Raw genomic sequence first — 15,180 nt, forward strand, 5'->3', positions numbered from 1 at the left:
GTGGGTTGGTGAAAGAAAATGACACACGCAAGAGGGAAGAGTAATAATTTTCCTTCCTCTCACTGTTCTGGGTCCTTGCACAACCACTCAAACTGTGGAATTGTTTTCTCATCCAGACTGGTGTGTATGCAGTGCTTGCTTTCTATCACAACTTTTTTTTTTTTTTTTTTTTTTTTTTGAGATTTACTTATTATGATAGACGGCGGGGGGGGGGGGGGGGGGCAAAGACACAGCAGAGGGAGAAGCAGAAGCAGGCTCCATGCCAGGAGCCTGATGCAGGACTCGATCCCGGGACTCCAGGATCGCACCCTGGGCCAAAGGCAGGCGCCAAACCGCTGAGCCACCTAGGGATCCCCTATCACAACTTTTTATTTATTTTATATTTTATTTTATTTTATTATTTTATTATTTATTTATTTATTTATTTAGTATTTATTTATTTATTTTCCTATCACGACTTTTTAAAACTATAGAAACGTTCACAGGAACTTAACATGATCTAATATCAAAAAGAATGAGCTTGGGATCCCTGGGTGGCGCAGCGGTTTGGCGCCTGCCTTTGGCCCAGGGCGCGATCCTGGAGACCCGGGATCGAATCCCACATCAGGCTCCCGGTGCATGGAGCCTGCTTCTCCCTCCACCTGTGTCTCTGCCTCTCTCTCTCTCTCTGTGACTATCATAAATAGGTAAAAATTAAAAAAAAAAAAAATTCAAAAAGAATGAGCTCAAGCAAGTAGTTTGTGCAGCATCTGACAGTTGTCGAGTATTGAATTTCACTCAGAAACATGAAGTATCCCGGGTACCTGTGAATTCACTGTGGCACATTGGGGGTACCTTGGCATAGAACTTTGGGATCTATGGGTCTGAGTTACTGTCTGTAAAGGAAGGAACCAGGGACGGGTCTTTTAGAGCAGGCGTTTCTCACAATTTTCTCAAAGTTGAGTGTGTTCTGGAGAAGGTAGATTTTAGTGGTGTTCCTCATGGTGGTGCTGAGCACTCTCAGTGCTGAGTACAGTAAGTGTATCTTGTCAGAACAATTTACTTGCACTTTCAGGGGCACACTCACTGTAGTTGGAGAAAATGATCCAACTAGAGCCAACTAAATCACTAGAAAATGATGTAGTGCAAAGATCGAACCCTTTGCTGAGAATCTGTCATAGTGATTCCATTTTGTCCATTTTGCCATTGTTGTTTACATTAAAATTTGTAGTTGAGTGGATGTGTGGACTTCATTGATATTCCTAAATTAACAGCTCCATTTTGGAAGGTTTAATTGCTGGTCTTCATTTCAAACTGGAACCCATAGGCCAGTGAGCAATGGATGTCAGATTAGCTTTTGCATATTTACAAGCAAGACCTCTAATTTTATCAGCAGCTTCTCCAGAGAAGTGTTCTATCACCAGTGCTTAAAAATAAACAAACACACCTGTATTTGTCATCAGGTGGTTCCTTTGGTCCCTGGAAGAGTCCTAGGTTGCAGAGGGAACAGACTCCAAAAAGGGAAGTGTCCAGCTAAAGAGCACTCAGCCCAGCTAGGAAGTGGCAAGGCCAGGATTCAGTCCCAGCTGGCTGCCCCAGCAGTGGGACACATAACCAGGCGATGAACTTGGGATATTTATTTTATTTTTTTAGGATTTTTTTTTTAATTCATGAGACATAGAGGGCCAGAGACATAGGCAGAGGGAGAAGCAGGCTCCCTGTGTGGAACCCAACGTGGGATTTGATCCCAGGACCCCGAAATCATGACGTGAGCCTAAGGCAGATGCTCAACCACTGAGCCACCCCCAAATTTGGGATGTTTAAAACCAAACTGCTTTCAAATGGTTTGGCTAGGAGGTTGAGCAATTCAAAACGTTTGAACCATATTTTTTTCCTTCCAGTAAACACCCTTGTTTAACTTTTCTTTAATTTTAAGAATATCTAGGTTCAGTAGTCCCCCCTAAGTGAAATAGAAACATCTTTCCAAAGAAGCAGCTAGTCTTCCTAGGGTTGTATTGGTGGTGATTTTTATGGAGTTGCCATTTGGAATGCCATTGGAATGTTTACGTATATTGCCTTTTGGAAAGGCTCCAGCCTTTATTCCTACTCCTATGTTTGTATTTTAGAAATTACTTTGTAACTTAGTGTTGAGAAGTTCCTAAAAAAATTAAAAAAAAAAAAAAAAAAGGGATCCCTGGGTGGCGCAGCGGTTTGGCGCCTGCCTTTGGCCCAGGGCGCGATCCTGGAAACCCAGGATCGAATCCCACGTCAGGCTCCCGGTGCATGGAGCCTGCTTCTCCCTCTGCCTGTGTCTCTGCCTCTCTCTCTCTCTCTCTCTCTCTGTGACTATCATAAATAAATAAAAAAAATTTAAAAAAAAAAAAAGAGAAGTTCCTTTGTCTAGGAGGTGCCATGAGTACAAAACAAGTAGGGGGGGTCTCCTTGGGGAGAGAAGGTGCCACCCCAGAGCAGCTGGGAGAGGCACATCAGATGTGATTCATTGTGGCTTTATTTGCAATCATGTAGTCACTAGAAGTGATCTCTGTCCCTGTTAGAAGGGGCATGAACTGCTATAGCTGCTGAGGGGAACCAGATCTGTGTGTATTACCTGCAACAGTCTGGAGGTGAGAAGTGTTGGAGGGCAGCGTGTCCAGTGCCGTCCCAGTCTATAAAGCAACAGAAGCCTCACAAAGCATCGTCACAGGCAGTGGAACCCAGTGATTAAGAGTAAAGGCCCTTTGGTTGTTGTCACAGGGAAATTTTTTGTTTGAATAAGTTGGTATATACACACAATGTTTGGGGTTTTGTATTTTGGTTTTGTGTTCTTGTTTTTTTTTTTTTTTTTTCTTTTAATTAAGCAAAACCAATATGCTAAAAATAACAATTCTTAATCTTGGTATACATCATCATTCATTATGGTGCGTGTTTATATTTAAAAAAATTTTAAGGGTGCCTGGTGGCAACTCTTGGTTTCAGCTCAGGTCATGATCTTAGGGTTGTGAAATCAAGCCCTGCGTTGGGCTCTGCGTTCAGCAAAGTCTGTTAGGGATGCTTTTCTTCTGCCCATTCTCATTCTCTCTCTCTCTCTCTCTCTCTCTCTCTCTCTCTCTCTCAAGTCTTTTTTTAAAAAAATTTAAAGTTTTTCTCAGGGCACTTGACTGGCTCTGTCAGTGGAACATTTAACTCTTGATCTCAGGGTTGTGGGTTGGGCCCCACATTGGGTGTAGACAAAAAAAAAGTTTTTCTCCAAGTGAATATGTTTTAAAAATTTAAAGGTTTAATTTATCCATTTGAGAGAGAGCAAGAGAACATGAGCATGAGGGAGAAGAAGAAGCAGACTGCGCTGAGTGCAGAGTCCAACATGGGGCTCGATCCCAGGACCCTGAGATCGTGACTTGAGCCAAAGACAAACACTTAACCAACTGAGCCACCCAGGCACCTCAAAGTGAATATTATTTTTTTAGAATTAGATTTATTTATTTATTCATGATAGAGAGGCAGAGGGAGAAGCACGCTCCATCCAGGGAGCCCAACACGGGACTCCATCCTGGGACTCCAGGATCGCACCCTGGGCCAAAGGCAGGCGCCAAACCGCTGAGCCACCCAGGGATCCCCTGAATATTATTTTAAAGATGACAGCTCTGGGGTGCCTGGGTGGCTCAGTTGGTTAAGCATTTGACTCTCTCTCTCTCTCTCTTTTTTTTTTTTTTTTTAAAGATTTTATTTATTTATTAGAGACACAGAGAGGCAGAGTCACAGGCAGAGGGAGAAGCAGGCTCCATGCAGGGAGCCTGACATGGGACTCCATCCCAGGTCTCCAGAATCACGCCCTGGGCTGAAGGTGGCGCCAAACCACTGAGCCACCTGGGCTGCTCAGCATTTGACTCTTAATTTGGCTCAGATCATGATCTCTGGGTTTGTGAGATTGAGCCCCAGGTCAGGCTCTGCCTTGGGCATGGAGTCTGCTTAGTAAGATTCTCCCTCTCCCTCTGCCCCCCCCCATCCAACCCCTACCCCCCAAAAGAAAGAAAGATGACACCTTTGTACTGTGGAAGTTGAGAGGCGAAGAGTGAGCTAGGAGAGGTTTCCTTGAGCAACCTGAGCTCTGCCTGCATTATAGGGAAGAGAGGGCAGGGAGCGCTGGTTAGGGAACTCAGAGGGGCCTGGCTTTCCCATCCTGGACCCTGGCCTGCGGTGGGCATTTAATAAGTGCCATTTAATTACCTGAGACAAACAACATTAGGGAATATGGGAGACCTGTGTGAGTGGCAGTGATTTAGTTCCCTGCTTAGAATAAAGTTGTCTTCGGTTGAAATGTTACTAACAGCTTCCATGTGAGCTGGAATGGAGCATGGTTTTGGTTCCCCCAGGGGATGCAGAAATTACCAGGTGCGGTGTTGAGGGCGGATGGCCCACTGCTTCGTGTAGCAGGTACCTCACATCCGATTCATGCTGTGTCCCCGTCCTATGTTTATACTGTACTTACTTTGAAAAAATGTTTTCTTCTACATAAACTTAAAAATTCCACACACAGTGTAGCACAGAAAATCTGTTTTTCCCAAGCACCCTTAGATCATAGAGAGTGTGTCTCACGTATGGCCGTGAGCCGGTCTCGCAGAGCAGTGCATCCAGCAGTTTGGAACAATATCCCCGAGCCCACAGCTTTGTGCTGCGTATTTGCAGGTGTAGCAGAGGACTCCAGGGGAGTGAGGCCTGGGTCTCATGAGGGTGTCATTATCACCACGGTTTCCCCATAAGTCTCCCCAACTGCCTGCTGCCCAGCTGGTTGGTTTTGTGTGGAAGTCTGAGTGTGAACTGCCGCCAGAGTCCCAGGAACTCAAGTTTGATGACCGTGTTTCTAAATAGAACCGTGATTAAGAAGGAAGAGAAGATGGAGAAAAAGGAGGAAAAAAAGCCTGAAGACATTAAGAAGGAAGAAAAAGATGAGGATGAGCCGAAACCAGGACCTACAAATCGGTCCAGAGTCACCAAATCTGGTGAGCTGAGCCTACCAGGTGCTCCCAGGGAGGGTAGAGGGCGGGGGTGGGGCAGGGGAGGTGTGCTCTGGGCTGGGCTGAGCTGTTAAAGCAGCAGGGCCGGGGGCTGAAGTGGCTTGGGGGAGTTTCTGGTGACATCACACGCCTGAGGGTTCCACTCTGACTGTAATTGATGGTCACTGGCGGCTCAGGGACTGGGCTTCTTGCTCTTCCTGCATAACTTTGGCAGAACAGCGTCCAGATGTGCCAGGGAGAGGTGTCCTGGTTCTTGTCACGGATTTGATGCCGTTCTGCAGGTTGTTCCGCACCTTCAGATTTGCATGAGGCTCCACAGAATGTTTTGTGGAAAAAAAACAAAACCAGTTCTCCCTGCCCATGTTCCCCCCACCCTTTAAAACAAACAAAACTCAGCCATCTGGAGCATTGGAATTTTGTACAGCGCGTTACAAATTAGATCTTAAGTGTTTGGGATAATTTACCGGCGGTCTCATGAGGAACGTGTTTTTAAAATGTTCCTCGAGTATTGCAAATCTCCCCAAATCAGTAATCCTCGCGGTGGTTAGAGTCTGGTTATTGTGTCATCGAGGGGAAGAATCCACTTGGAAGCCTTTATTGCCATAGATGAAGGAAGGGAAGCCCAACCATCCGATTCAGAACACAAGGGCCTGAATTCTGTAGAGCTTTCCAGAATGTGGAGGAGGATTAAAAAATGGAAATTGGTTATCCCGGAGCCCCTAGGATTTAGCCTGCGGGTAAAGGCGGCTTGTGGGTGGGATGTCTTTATGTTGCAGAACGCACCTTGACTTAGATTTACATTGTGAAATGTGAGGAAATCACAGCCACTTTATTCCAGGTGAGCAAAGACCTGTCAAGGTACTCCAGCTGCTTCATGTTGGTAGTGCTCTCTTCAGGCCACAACGAGGAGAGAGAGGAGGTGTGGGGGCTCCAGGGCTTAGCACGTGTCACTCGAGGGAGCATTGAGAGCCTGCTGTCGGGAAGCGGGGGGTACCCACAGGTGTTCACAGATGGCTGTTTTTTTCCTGAAGGAAGCAGAGGAATGGAACGGACGGTCGTAATGGATAAATCAAAAGGAGAGCCTGTCATTAGCGTGAAAACCACAAGCAGGTCAAAAGAGAGAGTAAGTGTTGCTCCTGCTGCCTCAAGTCCCGCTGATTCGAGGGCGGGTTAATGACCACTTTGGTTTGTATTATGAAAACAACATTTTGCCTTTAAAAGTTCAATAAGAGTTATTTGAAGTACTTAGAAGGCGTGTGATTAACTGTCAGATTGTATACACACACACAAAGTTGGGTGCTACAACTTATTTCAAGACGGCACTTAATATTTTTACTTTCCATGATGTGTTGTTGACCCTTTCCTGATTCTTTGTCAGGTTATACCATCTTATAGAAGGAAACTGGTTCACAGAAAGCCCACTATTGGGTAGGATGGGCAGGACCCAGGCTATCCCAAGTCAGAATGCAGGTTCTGCTCTTTGGTTAACCTAGTGCTAGTTGATTTGTTCATCTTCTGTTACATTAACCGGAGAGAAAAGCAGGGTCTGCTGCAATATTGACTTTCACGTTGTCAGAGAACAGACTTCTGTTTCTTAAGTGTTACACAGTTGGACAAAGTAGTGTCTTCTCCTTTTGTTTTTTTCTACTCTGGAAAACACAACCCTCTGCTTACCAGCTGAAGGTTCTAGCTAAAATGTACCTGAGGAGAGCTATTCTCTTAGAGTGTACGTAGAACTACTAGCATTCATCCAAGAACACTGTTGTGGAGGACCTAGTTTTCAAATAAACATTTGCGTTTTCTTATACGGTCATTCATAATGGCATTTTTCTTATGGGGTAAGTGGAAACTGTTAAAAAAAAAAAACAATTATAAAATAGAGAAACCTAAAGAAAAACAAAAACACAATCCATAATCTTACCACCTAAGTAATTCTGATGTTAAAAAAATAAATAGTAGTAACATCTGCCTGACTAGAACCTTGAGGTCGTATAGGAGGATGACAGCAGAAGTGGAGCAGCAGCCTCTTTGTTTTCACGTGGACTCCTCACACTTCCTTTCCAAAGGCATTGCACACACAAACACGGTGTGTACGCCTTATTTCCAAATACTTGCAGATTCGCAGGAAGTTGCCAAAACAGTATGGAGATCTATGTACCCTTCACCCCACTTCCCCCAGTGGTTACATGTTACTAACTGCAGTCCAGTTTCAAAGCCACAGCAGTCCCATTGGTCTGTAGGGTGTGCGTACATGGAGTGCTAGGACTTTCTGTTACTGGTGAAGTCTCGTGAGCACAGCCACCGTCAGGATCCAGGGCCAGCCTGTCACTTCAGAGATCTGCTTGTTACCCCATCATTGTCAGATCCACCGCACCGGCCCAGCCCCAGGAAACTGGTCATCTGCTTTCCATCTCTAGAATGTTGTCACAGTGGGAACATAGCACAGGACCTCTGCATGGTGCCCTTGAGAGCCATCCAGGTGGCATGTGTACACTGTTTCTGTCGTGAAAGCTGTATTTATGCCTGCACTATAGTCCTCTTACCCAGTCCCTTGCTCAGGGACACTCCCTCATGTCCCCATACCCTATTGAGGGTAGAGCAGCATTTGCACACGCTGTGGCAGACTCCGGGTTTCCAGGTGCCAAGGAGCACATGCATTACTCTGACAGATGTTCTCAGAGTGCCCTTCAGAAAGGGCACAGGATATTACAGTTGCTGGGTGTGTCCAGTGCCCAGGGCCTCACTGGCCTCTACCATGCTGCACCCTTGCCTGGCCAGGTAGGGTGGCAGTCCTTCCGCCTTCCAGCTAGCAGTGTGTGTGAACAAACTCAAAACTCTGTCCATCTCATAGGCAAAGAGTGTTGTCATGGTGTTTGGGCTTCTGGACCTTTCTCTGTGATGAGATTGTTCTCTCTGTGCTTCCCTCTTTATTTTGCAAAACAATCTGTTTGTAACTATTGCTTGTTTTTCTATTGAGTTGATCTTCCACCCCCACCACCTATGAGGTGATTAAGAAAATAACCTGAGGACATTTTTAAAATGTCACCCAGGCCCCTGTCCTGGAGACTTTGATGTGGTGGGTCTTCAGGAGACCCTGTGTCCCAAGCTGTAGAAGTTCTTGGGAGACTGATCATGGCCAGCTTAGGTGTCCTAGCCCCTGAGAGCCTCAGAAATGAGTCAGCGATTAATATTTCATGCCTTATCCTGGAAACGGAGTGGCTCAGTGGTTGCGTGTTTATACTTTGTAGCTGGTTAGGATGCTCTTTTACAGCAAAGTTTTGGCCTCTTGGATTTGAAGGCCACCTGCCTGAGGCTTAAGTCAACAGGGAGAAGTGAGAAGTGCAGTCCATCATCCCTTGTGCACGAGCCCCGTGGCTCTGTGAGGCCTTGTTCTAGATGACACAGCTATCCTTTGCACTAGGGTATCTGCTTGTAGGTCTTGTGGGGGTCATCCCTCCTTCCTCTTCCAGGACTCCCTTTATTTGCAATGTGTGAAAGCAGCTCTCTAGAGTGAGCAGCGTCTCTGGGCTGTGGTGGAGCTGACCTGTCCACTGGGCCTTCGTGGAAACCGTGTGGGATGGAAGAATTTTAGTCTACCCCAGATACGCCTATCTGACTTTCACCATGCAATGGTTGCGTTTTTCTGATGTTAATAAACCAAATTTGGTAAACAGAGCTCCAAGAGTCAAGATCGCAAATCAGAAAGCAAAGAGAAGAGAGACATCCTGTCATTTGATAAAATCAAAGAGCAGAGAGAGCGTGAGCGCCAGAGGCAGCGGGAACGGGAGATCCGAGAGACGGAGAGGCGGCGGTGAGTGGGGCCCGGCAGGCTGGCAGGTGGGTGGTCTCCTGTGGCGGCACAGCCTTTCTCCCCAAGCAAGTGTCCTGCCCAGCCCAGGCTTGCTGACTGCCTGTTTCCCAAGGCAAAAGGCGAGGATCCTGAGGGGTCATGGCCAGCCTTGGCATGATATTCATCAGAGCTGGATTCTTTAGAGACCTAAGTTGATACCAAGAATCTGACGCTCAATCCATTGAGGCCCCCCAGGCGCCCTGGTCATGACGTGGTTTCTGCCACTGGCCCTTGTAGCAAGCTTACCCACATTTGGCTCTAATGAAAGGGTCCCCAGTATTGAGCCCTTTGTCTTCCCTGCTGAAACCTCCCATAAATAAGATCAAGAATGCAGCCAAGGGATGTGGCACTTTTATTAGAGATGTTATTCACGCGAGTGGCGTCTTCACTCCTGAAATGTCTCACACTTAGTGGTGATTTCAGGTGGCCTTCGTCACACGCCACATCCTTTGCCACGCCTACCTTTTGTTAAGGAGACAGTTTATGGAAGTAAGCCTGTCATTCCTAGTTTCACCTGCCATTTCCTGTCTAGAGTGCCCTTGTCATTTTCGTTTATCTACCACTGCAAAACGAAAGCTTTACATCATAGTGTTTGGAGAACTTGGTTGAGCAAAAGTGGGTCTTATAGAAACTTCTCCAGTTATCCTATGTTTGCTTTCTCATGTAGTGGGATTCCAGCATGCCTACTTATGTAGCTTTCAAAAAGCAAAAGCACCATTCGCTGTCTTTTGTTTCCCACTGGCTTATGCTGGCTTTGGAGGCTCTCTGGTCACTGAGGGCAGGTGCAGGGAGTGGCAGATGCGGAGGGGGCGTCCCCAGCCCTGCTCAGCTCCTAGTGTGTGATGGCTGGTCATGTGAGCTCCAGCACCCTTGGCTCAGGCCTAGCCTTCTGTGCCCACAACTTCCCTGGTCAGCTGGAAACCGTACTGTGATTAGAAAATATAGGCTTCTTTGGAAGGACGGTGTGGAGAAAGAAGGCCCATCACACTACATTATGCCAGCATTCCTCCGGGGTTTTCTCTGTGTTAGTAGTAGCAGTTACCCTTGGCTTCTCTAACTTCTCTCCCCATTAACGTGTGGCTTCACTTTGGTGCCTCTGAGCCAAGTTCTGGCCCCCCAGACCCCAGGCTGTGTCTCCTGACCCATGCCCCCCCATCTCCCTGCTTACCCCTGCAGAGTCTGGAGGTGGGGGTTCAGGGGCAAGGCAAGTGCAGCGGCCCCAGCCCTGACCCATTGGGAGGACAATGCCCAGGTGCCTAGTGCCAGCATGGAGAAGTCAGGGAGGCCTTCCCGTGTTCCCACAGGGAGCGCGAGCAGCGGGAGCGGGAACAGCGCCTGGAGGCCTTCCACGAGCGGAAGGAGAAGGCGCGCCTGCAGCGGGAACGCCTGCAGCTTGAGTGCCAGCGGCAGCGCCTAGAGCGGGAGCGCATGGAGCGGGAGCGGCTGGAGCGCGAGCGCATGCGTGTGGAGCGGGAGCGCCGCAAGGAGCAGGAGCGCATCCACCGTGAGCGCGAGGAGCTGCGGCGCCAGCAGGAGCAGCTGCGCTATGAGCAGGAGCGGCGGCCGGTGCTGCGGAGGCCATATGACGATGGGCGGTAAGGACCCGGTCCAAGGTCGTGGAAGTCATGCCGCTTCAGTTGCCTAATTGCTCTGCCCCGTCCTTCCCTGGGGAGCTGGGGACGTTGACAGGCCGAATCTAATGCCTCCTGTATGGGACTCAACAGTTGCCACCACCTGAAGTTTATGCAGTTTCTCCATCTGGGGGCTCCACAGCCTTGTCCCTGAGTCATGCTGCAGAGAATCTTGTTAGTTGCCACTCGCTGAGCAGTTTGTGGTCCTCTTGCTTAGGCTGCTCCATTATTCACACTGTGGTTCCTGGTGGAGCATGACTGCCTGCCAGGTACCTGTCATGGGGCCTGCCAAGCCCATAGTTAGGCCCGTGGGCACCACAGCCGCCAGTCTGCCTGGTAGAGGGAGAGGCACAGAATTGCAGTGTAGAAAAGGAAATTGCCTTCCTGTCCACAAAGTAGGTTTATTGGTCTCCAGCCCCTCTGAGCTGTTTAATTGACGGTCACCCATCACCCCACCACCCATGAGCCCAGTGTTCTGGTAAAAAATCAGGAAGAAGATAATTAGATGCCATCCTGAGCTGTATGTAGTTCACTATCACCCAATCTAATTCCCTTTGCTTTTGCAAAAAACTCAGAGGGAGGTTCAGGTTACCGTAGAAGACAGGAAGGTGGAAATGTGGCAGCTCGGAATGGCATTCCAGAGGAATCAAATATTTCATTTCACTTGAATCTGGGCTCATGCAGGGATCAAGGTATTAACAGCCTTGTGATACAATTAGCTCCCAGCAGCCCTCCTTTCAGGACTGTCAGATGAGAATACCGGCGTGCCTCTTGGCAGTTTGGGGGATTTTAATTTATCAAATCAAAGCAGTAATGATTGAATGTTTAGAGATTAGCCCTGCAGGACATTTTAAATGATACTGGGTCTGGAGAGAGCTCCCCTCCCCACTTCCACTTCTACTTCCTTTCCTTTTTTTCTCATTTTCTGTCATAAATGAAATTCACGTCCTTTTGAAAATAAAAAATAGGCGAGATGATGCTTATTGGCCAGAAGGCAAGCGTGTGGCGATGGAGGACAGATACCGCCCAGACTTCCCTCGGCCTGATCACCGCTTCCATGACTTTGACCATCGAGACCGGGGCCAGTACCAGGATCATGTGGCTGACAGGTCAGCACCCATCGTGTCCTGCAGCCATGGATGAAGCGACCTCAGCCTGATGCAGGGATAGATCTCCCATCTGTTCTCTGACGTCTGATCTACTTGTGAGGCTCCCAGTGTCTGGCTGACCCACTGCATGTGGGATTTAGAAGCTCACGGCCTTGATTGACCAGGATGTTGGACTCGGGACATCCTCATCTTGTGGGGCGGGAGGGCCCTCAACTCCGTTCAACGCACTGCCCTCTTCACAGATGAGTGGGGGCTTAGGGGTGATTCCTGAGTCTCAGCAGCCCCCTGCTCAGCTCTCTAGGGCCCACACTGTGGGCCTTACAGCTCCCCAGGGCTCTCTTCCAGCCATGCTTCTTCCACCTTATCCCTCCACTAGCACAAGCCCCTTGGGAAGCAGAGGGTTTCGAGAAGGGCATGCCCAGCCTCCTTGTTTATACGGAGAGGAGGCCATTTAGAAAAGGGGTGTGATCCTCTGCAGGCAGAGCGGGCCAGAGTCCATGTCCAGGGGGTTCACTGACCAACATAAGTTTCTGTACCAGCACACCAGGGAAAATAGACCGTAGCACTCGGGAAAGTTACTATTAGGCTCACTGGCTTGGTGTTTTGAAGGTTTGAGGTTTTTTTTTTTAGCCAGGCCCTTTTGGGGTCGGGGGGGGGGGGGGGGGGATGTATTTATTTATTTATTTATTTTAAGATTTTATTTATTCATGAGAGAGACACAGAGAGAGAGAGACAGAGACAGAGACACAAGCAGAGAGAGAAGCAGGCTCCATGCAGGAAGCCCAATGTGAGACTCGATCCCAGGACTCCAGGATCATGCCCCGGGCTGAAGGCAGATGCTCAACTGCTGAGCCACCCAGGCGTCCCAATTTTTTATTTTTCATTTTTTTTAAAGATTTTATTTATTCATAGAGACAGAGAGAAGCAGAGACACAGGCAGAGGGAGAAGCAGGCATCATACAGAGAGCCTGATGTGGGACTCTATCCAGGGTCTCCAGGATCACGCTCCGGGCTGTAGGCGGCGCTAAACCGCTGTGCCACCGGGGCTGCCCTATTTTTCATTTTTTTTCTTGCCAATGTCTTTTTTTCTTTTTTTTTTTTTTGGCCAATGTCTTTTTAAAAGAGGAAATATGTATCTGTATAGCTTATTAGAAAGGCAGCCCTCAATTTTCTAGTTTAAGAGTTTGCCATCTGGGTTTCTCATCATGCTCCCCTGGGTTGCATATTCCTGAGCCATTTCACTGTTCGTTAGCTCTTCTGTAAGGAAGGGAGAGATGGGCTGAGCAGCCACTCATTTAATGAATGGTGGCTAGAGGTGGTTTGATTTGGTGTGAGTCATGTGTTGGGTTAAACCAGAGGTTAGGAACCCTCTAAGTCTTCCCTGGCAGACCCTGGATTTTGTCACCAGGCCATAGATCAATTAGGCATTGGCTTCCTGGTGCGGGTCTCTACCTCTGAGATCACTCCAAGGGATTTTAGTTCAGTAAAATCTTTATTCCCACCTTCTTAGGATCCAGCTTCACTCCAACCCTCAGAGAGAAGGCTTTAGATGCAAGCCAGCTTTTTTCCACAGGCCAGTAAATTACAGTTCTTACTGGGTGAAATAGCATAAGTACCCCAATTGTGGAACTCTTGTGTGTGGCCTGTTGTAATGTTGTCTGGTGCCGTCAGCTGCCATTGGAATGAGATATTTCCCTTTTGCAGGAGGGAAGGTTCAAGGTCAGTGATGGGAGAGCGAGATGGGCAAGTAAGTAAAACCCAGAGCCCAAGCGTGGGGCACACCTACTTCTGTTGGGGTGGGCGGGGTTTTTTGGAAGTGTCCATTCTGCCCGGTGAGTGGAAGTATACATCATTGTTTTCTGATTGGTGAGTCTTTGTGTCTTTCAAATATGTAGAATTTTTGTTTAATTGCATTCAGTAGAAACTGCAAGTATCTCAGCGTTGCCCGCTTCCTTAGATTGTCTTTTGAGTCTTGGTACCTTGGTATGTGAATATGCCCCATGATACCCCACTTGGGGGCTTAGCCTGTTAGATGTTTTGCCCATATTGGGGAGGGGGGCTCCTTATGTCTCTGGTACTCTGCAGGCGCCCTATGAGGGATGCTCAGAGCAAAGGGGAGGCTCCAGGAGAAAGGTAGGGAGTGGGCATCAGAATCCTGGCCTTTTAAAACAGTGGTGTATTTCTTTTTTTTTTAAGATTTTATTTATTTGTTCATGAAAGACACACAGAGAGAGACAGAGACAGAGGGAGAAGCAGGCTTCCTGCAGGGAGTGCGATGTGGGACTTGATCCCAGAACTCCGGGATCATGCCCTGAGCCAAAGGCAGATGTTCAACTGCTGAGCCACCCAGGCGTCCCCAGTGGTGTATTTCTTGAGGGAATGTGATAGAATTCTGTCTTGGTAAGAAGATGTGCCGGGTCCTTGAGCACAGGATTGGTTGGCCAGGGGCACAGAATGACTCCCACCTGCAGTACTGCCTCCAGTGTCCCATAAAGAGGCCTGTGCTGCCTCCAGAGAATGATGCTTAAGGGGATCAGCAGGCGCTGACCGCCCCAGGGGGTGTGTAAGGGACCCTCCTATCCTCAGCAAGGAGGAGGTGTCCTATTCTTCCAGTGAAGACGCTCAGTGACTCCTCTCAGAGGACCCTTCAGAGCTGTCAAGCGCAATAAAGTGAGGGGCTCTTCATGCTCACAGGCCAGAGAGGCCTCCACTGGCACTTGGTGGTGGTGCCAGAGATGGAGCTTTAGGGGTGCTCAAGAGTACTTAAAACAAGGAGGGGATCAGGAAGCAAGGGTCGCTGCTAGGGTTCGTATGGCGTTGTCAGGATTGGGAGAGCGCACCTGGCGAGGTGAGGGCCAGAAGGGGCCTGGGCAGGTCCTCTTGGAGCCACACTCTGGCCGGCTGCAGCAGGTTCACTGCCTGTCCCAGAGTGACGTGGCTAGAGTCACCCTGTCTCTTGTGCCTTCCAGCACTACTCAGACGACCGCCATGGCCATGGAGGACTGCCAGAGCGCCACAGCCGGGACTCCCGGGATGGCTGGGGGGGCTACGCCTCCGACAAGAGGATGAGTGAGGGCCGGGGGCCGCCTCCTCCACCCAGGTTAGCAGCGGCCCGGCTGTGTGCACCTTGCTCATTTGCCTGACACAGCCCCTGCCTGCTGAAGGAGACTGCCCTAGAGCCTTTCTTACACTTGCCTTGGGGACCTAGAGAAGCTTTATGCACCCTCCCCTTTTCCCTAGTCACTTTTAGGCGTTTTTTTTTTTTTTTTTTTTAAAGAACTTTTTTGTACAATTGAAGCTAAGTTATCAGTTTTATTTTATTTTTATTTTTTTTATTATTATTTATTTATGATAGTCACAGAGAGAGAGAGAGAGAGGCAGAGACACAGGCAGAGGGAGAAGCAGGCTCCATGCACCGGGAGCCCGATGTGGGACTCGATCCCGGGTCTCCAGGATCGCGCCCTGGGCCAAAGGCAGGCGCCAAACTGCTGCGCCACCCAGGGATCCCCAACTTTTAGGCGTATTTAAGGTGGGTGTGGTGCACATCAGAAGGTTCTACCTCCTAAGTGGGTTTTCAGGTGTGGAGCGAAGAAGCACCA

General features: G+C 48.6%; 1 protein-coding gene across 4 annotated transcripts in view; it reads left to right on the forward strand.

Moving 5' to 3' along the window:
- Window positions 1-15,180, forward strand: part of SAFB2 (scaffold attachment factor B2) — a 34,675-nt gene that overhangs the window by 17,238 nt on the left and 2,257 nt on the right. For 2 of the 4 annotated variants that reach the window (XM_026019435.2, XM_026019432.2), the window contains exons 12-19: window positions 4,846-4,976; window positions 6,023-6,114; window positions 8,666-8,802; window positions 10,146-10,436; window positions 11,441-11,581; window positions 13,092-13,154; window positions 13,286-13,328; window positions 14,551-14,681. In XM_026019435.2, the coding sequence (XP_025875220.1) occupies window positions 4,846-4,976; window positions 6,023-6,114; window positions 8,666-8,802; window positions 10,146-10,436; window positions 11,441-11,581; window positions 13,092-13,154; window positions 13,286-13,328; window positions 14,551-14,681 (1,029 nt within the window). The remainder of the gene's footprint in view (window positions 1-4,845; window positions 4,977-6,022; window positions 6,115-8,665; window positions 8,803-10,145; window positions 10,437-11,440; window positions 11,582-13,091; window positions 13,155-13,285; window positions 13,329-14,550; window positions 14,682-15,180) is intronic. The other 2 variants (XM_026019433.2, XM_026019434.2) reach the window with 1 other exon arrangement.

Source organism: Vulpes vulpes, chromosome 9 (assembly GCF_048418805.1).
Source record: "Vulpes vulpes isolate BD-2025 chromosome 9, VulVul3, whole genome shotgun sequence".
Taxonomy (NCBI): Eukaryota; Metazoa; Chordata; class Mammalia; order Carnivora; family Canidae; genus Vulpes; species Vulpes vulpes.